Source organism: Prinia subflava, chromosome 2 (assembly GCF_021018805.1).
Source record: "Prinia subflava isolate CZ2003 ecotype Zambia chromosome 2, Cam_Psub_1.2, whole genome shotgun sequence".
Lineage (NCBI taxonomy): Eukaryota > Metazoa > Chordata > Aves > Passeriformes > Cisticolidae > Prinia > Prinia subflava.
Window position 1 is genome coordinate 61,180,733 of NC_086248.1, and position 9,218 is coordinate 61,189,950.

Genomic DNA, 9,218 nt, shown 5'->3' on the forward strand with positions numbered 1-9,218 from the left:
TATTCTTTTTCTTAAACTAAAGTTTGATATCTGAAAACTATACCTTCGCCTTTCTACTCTCTACCTCAATTTGCTTTCTGTACTGTTGACTACGTGCTTTGGACAAGCTAACATGGATGGGAAGGTGAAGTGGCCTGAAACGTACAAGAATGTAAGGCTTGTTTCCATCTTTGTCCCACGTAGCCATTAGTAATGCAGTGTTATGAGTGCTTGTGGTGGTGTCTAGCTTAGGATTTATGGTGATGTCTGTATTGTTAAGCGTAGATTGTAGGGCCCTTTGATCTGTTTCATGTGAGGATGAAAGTTAGAAACTCACTCTGCAAACCAGTGATTTTTACAGAGCTTGAGAATATTATCTAAGAGTTCCCTAAAGGATCAGAAGTCTTGTTGTCAAGGAAAAAATTTACTTGAGCCTCCTTTTGCTTCTCTGACCTTTGAACAGGTATGGTCCAGGGCTGTCAGAGAGCTCAGGGCTGGTAGCACATCAGCTTTGTCAGTCTATCTTTTGTAACCATCCTCATTCTTTCTTCATTTCCATCCAGGTAGACTTCCATGTGGAGGAATACCTGTGTATTTAAACTGCATAAAATTATTAAATGTGGAAGTAATTAGTGCTAGTACTGTGGTAGAACATTAATTTTCTACAGGACCTTCAGTCTTCCTCCTTTAATGTTTTTTAAAGTTCTTTATTTCTGCTGGTTATAAAAGGACAGCCAGGCATTTGTTATTGTAAATAGGCTATTTTATAAATTTGCCTTGAATCAAGGCAAGTTTCTTGTTGCAACTGACTTACTGTAATTTGAACACTGATGTTTACTTCTAGGAGAATCTGATCTCAATGGAGCAATAACAGAAGCAGGGAAAACTTATGAAGAAATTGCCAGTCTTGTAGCAGATCAGGTAGGAGTATTATGAATGCATTGGTGTAGTGTGTACAAACATATCACCTATTTGGATTACTTCTTACTTTTCTTTTTTCCTCTTTGATTAAAACATAGCTACTGCTGCTATAGACCAATTAAATTAAATGGCTATTAACACTTTTAAATGCATTTTCATTTCTACTCTGTGTCAGCTCATGGGGAATGTGATGAGAGGGCATTTCTGTTGGTCAGAAAGCCCACATTCTGGTTTCTAAAATACTAAAATTAATGTTTGCTCTTTAAACATGCTAATTTTCTGATGTCTGTGAGCTGTCTTCATTACTGATACAAAAGAATTATATTTAATCAAAGACAGAGTTTCTGCCTTCCCTCTGCATTCCCAAAATGTCTACAGGATACAGATTTTGCTGTTGTTCCATATGGGGGAATACCTGTGTATCAAACCTGCTCCATTGCCTTGACAGGCAGTTGCCTGCTTCAGTAAAAATGTGGCTTAAATAAACCTTGATTGGTATTGAAGACATACATTGATGTTTAGCATGTTACGCCTAAAGTCTCCAAAAAGCAGATCTTCTTTATATCAAGGTTGAGTCTGAAAGTCCTTAAAACACCTTTCTACCTTGACAACGAAGGAGATGCATCTGTGCATGTACGTATTTGTATATGTTATGAGACACTGTAGTGGAAACTCTTCTTGGGTAAAAACCTAAGGCAAAACCCCTCACTTCATGAGCTAGTGTTAAACAAAGAACAGAGGCATCTGCCCAATGATACACAGTGCCTTGCTCTAAAAAGCTTGTATTAAAAAAAAAATACCTTTGCATATATGAAAAACTTGCATAAACAATTAATATTTTGATTTGGGTTTATTCAATTGTTTCCTTCCCTCTTTCCCTCTTCACCCTTTCTTGGCATCATAGTTTCTTTTCTGTGATGTTAATTTGCCACAGATACTTTTACTAACGCTTATGCTTTGTTTGTTAGCCAAAGAAAGATCTTCACTTTTTGATGGAAACAAATCATGAATATAAGGGATTTCTTGGTTGCTTCCCTGACATCATAGCAGCTCATAAGGTATGTGAAGAGCCTTTCTTTTTAAGGGCTGGGCACTGGGGACAGCAGCAAAAGTGGTAGTATGGTACCCTGCATTTGTGCAGCCGCCTGGCCCCTGCTGCTGAAACACTGGAAGTTTCTGTGAAACTGCTGTGTTGATTTTTGAAATAAGAAGTACTTAGAGGGAAGGAAAGCTAGAATTTCTCTCAAGAATATCATGACTTTTTGCTATAGCAGAGCAGTAGAAAGTTCATGACTTTCTTCAGGTTGACTTCATGTCCCAGTGGGGTGAATAGCAGTAGTGTAAATTCATAATATTTGAGCCTTATGTGATAGTTAATAATAAAACCATACGAATGTTGTAGGAAAACTTGTGTACACTTGCATGGCTGGCCTGCTGGTATGTGATAAATAATCATGCACTGTGTAGAAGTTTCTTTAATAACAAAAACCAGAGACCAGAGCTAAGCTCTGATATTTCTGGGGGAAGAAAAAACAAACACAGAAGATACCAGCAACAAAACCCAGCCACTTTGTTCTCTGTAAGACAAAAGCCATGGTGTATAGTTTTGGATATTCTGCCTTTTCCTTTTTTTTTTTTTTTTTTTTTTTTGTAGTAGAGTTTTCCTTATGGTCATGTGTCTGCTGCAATGTATTTCAGGAAACTAAATACTGTGAAGTATTAAAAGAAGTGCACAAATACAGGGGGTTGGGGTTTTTTTGATCACTTGAAATGTTAAATGTATAGAACAAGAACATAAGGACATACTTCTGAGAGCAACAAAGATAAAAGCATATCAGATTTGTGTTCTTTCTTCAGGACACTTACAGTCCCTCATCTCACAGAATCATTGGGGGGAAATACCATAAAAGAAGAAGAAATGGTTTTAAAACTTGAAACATAAGTCTACTACCAAGAGAAATGTAAATAGATTCTCTTACCTGTTGTTTGGCACAAATACATTGTGTAGGGGAGGCATATCTTTTTATGCTTGTTATTTATGTGACTCAAGGATTTCCCTGAATCAATGGCTATATATTGCAAGTAATACCTTGAAAAACAGTTTTATGTTGTCTCATCTTGTAAAATATGCAAATAAGGTTCTACAGGCTTCTGGCTGTTAGCTATGTTGGTCATCTGTAATTTGAAACTTGGTCCATTGTCCTTTTTGTATATATCATTGTGTATTACTGCCTGTATCAAACTCAGTTTGCTGATGACTCTGATCATGACTGTGTTTGAAGTCACTTTTTGCAAGGACTCTTGGAAGCAATGAAGTGAAATAACAAACTTTGGATGGAAATATGAGAAGGCAGAATCAATAATTTTGTGTATATATGTGTACAGAATGAAAACTCAAAATGTAGCTAGTGGCATTTTAGATTACTATGAAGACCCCTAAGCTGACTACTTTTTTAACTTTCTACAGGGAGCAATAGAAAGAGTGAAGGAAAGTGACAAGTTAGTTGCAACCAGTAAAATAACGCCACAAGACAAACAGAACATGGTGAAACGCGTGAGCACCATGGCTTATGCACTACAAGGTAAACCAAATTTTGAGCTAAATGGCAGTGTTGTAGACTTTTGCTAAGCAGCATACTTTGAAAGAAAATCTGCTGCTGCCAGGAATAAAACCTGGTCATGGGTTGTTTGTGTGATCTGCCTAGATTTTTCTAAATTGCAGTTACTTTGCCTTTCCTCCTTTTTTTTTTTTAATATCACATCACTATTGCAAAAGACATGTTTTGAAAATTCAGTTTAAAAACCCCAGAACAACTACCCCAGGCTTATTCTTTGATTTGGAATTGATAATGTCTCAGATTAAAAGCATGGACCCTGGTGCAAGAAGCAGGTCATCATGAGCAGAAGTGTTTTTCTGACTTTTAGTTTACTCAGACATAATCCATTTCCCAGCTAAGAGTCATGTCCTTTTAGATAAGATCTTTATTTCCTGGATGTTTTTTGAATAAACTTTGTCCTCTTTAGGTTAGAGGTGTTGTAAATACAAGATGCAGCACACCGGACTAGAAAAACTGGGGAAGTGAGGAGTCAGGGCTCAGTCCTGGAGGATATCAAGCCGTTAACTGCATCCTGTTGCTGACTTCGATGAGATTACTCATTGCTGAGGGGGTTGCATCATTTTTAGATGATTTGAAGCCAACAGTACTCTATATATTATGTGACGAAGTCAGAGCAGTACACAAAATTGATGTTAAAAACAACCAAGAAAACTCCCCCACCCCCTCTTTCTTAGTCACAGTGACACAAGAGGATTGTGTTTTATGTGTGGTAATTGTGGAAGAGACCTCTAGGATGACTTTTACAATGTAGAGTATTTCTTCTCCTTCCTTTGATATCCTAAAATACATTCAACTATTTCTTTCAGCCATAAGCTGTGATCTGAGAAGAGACGTAGAAATTGGTGTAAGGTGTTACAGACTCAGTAATACTGTTTCTCAGGTATCTATTGAAACAGCCCAAGTCAAGAATGGGTCAGACCCTACTGGTTGTATCTTTTTTTTTTTTTTTTTTTTTTTTAAGCTAAGTATTTACAGCTGTGACTTACAACTTGCTATCCATACCCTTGGAAATCTGAATGTTCTAGCCAAAATTCTGTTGGAAACCCTTCAGGAAGGAACAGTTACCTCACTAGAAGAAAATCCTGCTTGTATTTTCTATCGAATCTTTGTGCACCTGAGTATTGTAATACAAGAACCTGGCTTTGTGCAGGAAGTGTCCAGGTTGGGGTGTAATTGACCCCCACCAATCTGACAAACAGTTCCACTATAACCTGAGTGCCACAGGCAGAACAGGTTGTGGAAGCATGAGAACAGTAACCGTGCTGGCAGGTCTGGACACTGAGCTTGCTGCAGGGTAACTAACTTGAACTGAGTGAAACTGTTCCCAATTATAAATGGTTCTGTTAAATAATTTGTCTCCTGGGTCTGATTGCAGCCGAGATGAATCACTTCCACAGTAACCGGATCTATGACTACAACAGCGTCATTCGTCTCTATCTGGAGCAGCAGGCACACTTCTACGAAACGGTAAGGGACAGGGCTTCAGCACTGCTTGCTTGGCATGTACTGTGCTGCTACTTTCAGGGGAAATATGGGGTTTAATCCGTGCCCTCACAGAGCAGACATTTGAAAAATTGTACAAAAAATAGTAAAAGGAATTGTGAAAAAACCTGAAAACTGAAAGAATGAGCTAAAATAATATTTTCCTATAGACACTGTCCTATGTACATGATTGTTAAAATAAACCTAGTAGAACCAAAAACCACTGTTGAGAAACCATATTGTTGATAGCTTGACTCCCCACCCCCCAATGCTAATACTAGGATTACAAAGAATTTTAGTTCTCCAATGTGCAGTAAGCAAGGCCTGCTGCACTGAACAGAGCAATAAAACATTTCAACAAAACCTTCCTCCCATAGGATGGGAGTGAGAAGGGAAACTTTTGGGATTTAAAGCCTGATGTATACAAGTGTGGGGCAGGAGGGACAGGAATGTTTCAGGTGACATTAAGTATGTTAAATCCAAGCACTCTCCCTACCACTGTAGTTCTCATTTAACAGTGTTCTCATGCATGCATTCCTTGTAATTTTTTTAAAATAAACCAAGAACAAGTTTTCTAACATGATATGCTGGTAAGACATTTGAGTTTGAATGTGCTGGAACCTGACTTCTTTTACTAAAAGGAGTCTCATAAGTAACTGGTGTCCCTTCACAGCCATAAAAGTCGCCAGGGGAGCTTCAGAGGTATCTTTAGTGAGTGACAGCTCTACGTCCCTCATCAGGTCACTTTGCTTACTTTCCTTAACACATCTGGTTGGGATTAGGCTTAGGTTTCCCCTTACCTTCTTTCAGTCTCTTGTCCACTCTATTTCGATCCTTCTGGTTGCAGCCTCACCAGTTTTCTTGTACCAATCCTCTTTCCCCCAGTACATGTTCACATGTGGGGTCATGGCTACCGTGAGAACTGTGGGGAGTGCACAGGAGCTCTGTTCTGATGTTTCAGCCTTGCTTCAGCAGGGAGATGGTTTTCCTGGAAAATTGACTTTGTTCCTGTAGCTCTCTGGTGCAGTGTAGTGTTAGAAAAACAGACAGGCACAATAACAGCCCTGCCTACAACGCTTTCTCCAACACAACTGGAGCAATGAAAGTACCAAATTACAAGCCAGAAAGTATGTATGAGCAGTCTTTATAATGGAATGTTTTGAGAGTCCTGCATACACAAAACCTGCAGTAATACCTGCAGTTTTTCATCAAAAGGAAACACCTAATTTCTTAGCTTGTCATCATATTTCTGCACAGTGTGAAGTGATTACAAATTGAATATATTCTGTTTTTTTCTTTCAGATTGCACAGAAGCTGAGGCAGGCACTCAGCCGTTTTCCTGTGATGTAGAGAAGGAGTATTCAACAATAAATAACAACTCCAAAGTGCTTTTCTGATGTGGGGGCAAAGCTAATAAAAATTTGTTAGCCTTTGCAAAAAGAAATCCCAAAAAACCCCAAACCAACAAGAATCATTTGTAAAAAATGAATTATTTAAATTTTACTTTATCAGCCTAAATCATACAATAAGGGTCTCCTGTCTTGAAAGCTCTCCCATTTGTATCATTATTTAAATAAGAACAGCTAGGTAATGCTGTCAGTTATAGGGATCTAAATTATCAAACTGGTGTGTTGCCATGGATTTCATGAAGACTTGTTTATCCAAAAACTCTGGATCAACACCAGAGTGACAAATCTGTAGCTTTGTTTTTTAAGTGGGAAAGCAGACAAACTTAAGAAAATTACTTAATACTCATTATATTCAGTTGAGCTCTCCAGCGATTCAGTAACCAGGAGGAATTATATTCAGGTATGTTTCTGGCACATGTTTGTGATGATCTCCTGAATGAACGCTTGGTTCTTAAGTTTTGCTTCCCATATGCAGCCATGGCATCCTGCTCCCAGTATGACTTCTGGTAAATATAAATCGTTCTTCCCTCTCTTCTTTTTCCTTCTAACTAAATCTTGTTCTTGTGGCACACCACCTCAGAGCTTATGTCAGGCTCACTTTTTCACTATGCACTGTGTAAGAAGACAAAGTACAAACAAGGAACGAGCCATTCAGGAAAGTGTGCAAAGCAGTTTTCCACACCAGCACTTTGACACCCCCAGTGTTATGTGCCATAAGGCACTGGTGTTTCTCAGTGCTGTACAGGGCCAGCTTCCCCTCTGACAGTTTGTAGTGTTTCAGCAGAGGGGACACTGCCACATTTAACCCCAACTAGTAGACATCCCCAGATTCCAGCTAAGCTCAGGTCTTCGTGTAGTAGTATGGTGTGCTGTTGGTTCAGGTTAACTTTTTGTTGCCTTCTAATGCAAACTCATAGGTGACAGAAGTACTGAATAACATCATTAGTTATCACACAAACTCTGTTCTTTGATCATCATCTTTTATCAAGTGACTAAGTATCCTCTCCCATACTACTGAAATACCATTTGAGGCCTTGGCTTTTCACAGAATCAAACCAAAAAGCCACCAACTGTGTTCACAATGGGCACCAAGTACAGTAATTAATTTCTTGCCATAGGCAAGCAGGAAAGCCAAAATGCAGTTTTTGCTGAAATGTGCCTAGAAAATAAATATTTTAGTTTCAAAGAAAAAAAAAACAGCTAAAAAAGGCATTTTACCAATAAGCCATTCTAAGTGACGGGTATAGTCTGCTGGTTCAATAGTTGCCTTACTCTCTTTTGCATTGGTGTTACTTTTCTGTGCTAGAAGGAAAATCTGGGTCTGCCTAAATAATCTGAAACCAAACCAAACAAGACTAAGCCTAAGTCTAGATGCTTCTCAGTGTCACGAGTTTTGTTCACCTTTTATAAACCTTGTCTTTTTCTCCTCCCAATTTTAGTTGTTTGCTTCCAAAATTCCATAGCGCAGTGTTGTTTGATACAGCCATTTAAATATGTACAAATTGTAAAGAATGTGTATAAATGTTTTACACCAAATGTAAGATCTGCTCGCATGTAGAAGCAGCTTATATAATAAATTGTTACAATGTGTACAGTAAATTCTGAAATCACTTTTTCAAGCCAGCATTTTTTAGCATTTGTATATTCAATTTTTGGTAATGAAATCTCTTTGTAACAGACTCTTCATTTGGGAGGGGGAAGGGGGTTCTTTTTACCAATCCTTAAATAGCTCCATATGCACTAAAGTTGAAAGCTCTTTATCTTGAATAGATCGTTTTAGAATCTTAAGTGTAAGCTCTGCATTCCCAGTGCAGGGAAGCTATGACAGTAGCAACTGTGTCAGATACAACATTTTGGCAAAAAAAGAAAAAAAAAGAAAAACTGTTTAAAGATTTCTAGTAAAATGAAGTTAAACTGATAATAAATATTTATGTATATCCACCAGACTATTTTATCTTTTTCTTTGAAATCCTCACATTGGTTTTTAACAGGGTGAATGCAGGGTGAGGCAGATCCTCCCTGTAGCTTTTCACCAGCTTACACACAGGCCAGCTGAGGAGTGAGGAAGCATCCATGTGTCTTCCATAAAGCAGGCATCCCAACTGGCTGGTATAATAGTGCTAGTGACTGCAAACCAGCAACGGCTACGCGTATGTTGTAAGCTTTCTTTATTCAGGTCAGCCCAGCTCGTGGTTGATGGAACCCTCCTGACTGCAAATAAGTAGTAGAGCACAGTGCTACTGTGTATTCCTGGCTTTGTGTCAGCATGGTGTTGACCCAGAATAGAAATTCGATTGTCTTTGATATTTGTTTTTTAAATTAGACATAAATAGTGGCATAGTTTAATTGCATGAGTTGGGGGCAAAAGAAAATATGCACACTTAAGACGTAGTCATAAAACAGAAATAGCAAGTTAGTGCAAGACTTGAGCAGTGCTCTCCTGTGTTTTGTTTGTCATAGCTGAATAATTAGTGTCTGCAACATCAACAAGCCTTACTACTGTTTCCTGGCTTATGTTTTCCTTCCAGGGAGATCCAAACACTGGCATTAGCCCAGTGACTTCATAAAAGACATCAACTGCCCAAGCTGTTTGGTTTAACTTGATACTTGAATTGCTTATTCTGTTACTGCAACTGCATCCATTTTTTAAAAATCAAATGTAGCTGTACAGAGGAAGGCTACCTGCATTTCTTGTTTGCAGTTAATCCAACATGGGATCAGACTGCAACAGCAGACTTTGTTATAGGGTGTGGTTTTGGAGGTGTACTGTTGACTGCAATTACAGAGTTCTTCAATAAGTCCTACCTTT

The 9,218-nt window shown here is 38.4% G+C and overlaps 1 protein-coding gene across 2 annotated transcripts in view; it reads left to right on the forward strand.

Moving 5' to 3' along the window:
- SNX9 (sorting nexin 9) overlaps nt 1-8,353 on the forward strand; it is an 86,267-nt gene extending 77,914 nt beyond the window's left edge. For both annotated transcript variants that reach the window (XM_063390186.1, XM_063390185.1), the window contains exons 14-18: nt 824-900; nt 1,869-1,958; nt 3,368-3,482; nt 4,894-4,985; nt 6,303-8,353. In XM_063390186.1, coding sequence (XP_063246256.1) covers nt 824-900; nt 1,869-1,958; nt 3,368-3,482; nt 4,894-4,985; nt 6,303-6,350 — 422 coding nt within the window. In that variant the 3' untranslated portion in view covers nt 6,351-8,353. The remainder of the gene's footprint in view (nt 1-823; nt 901-1,868; nt 1,959-3,367; nt 3,483-4,893; nt 4,986-6,302) is intronic.
- The last annotated feature ends 865 nt before the right edge of the window (nt 8,354-9,218 follow it).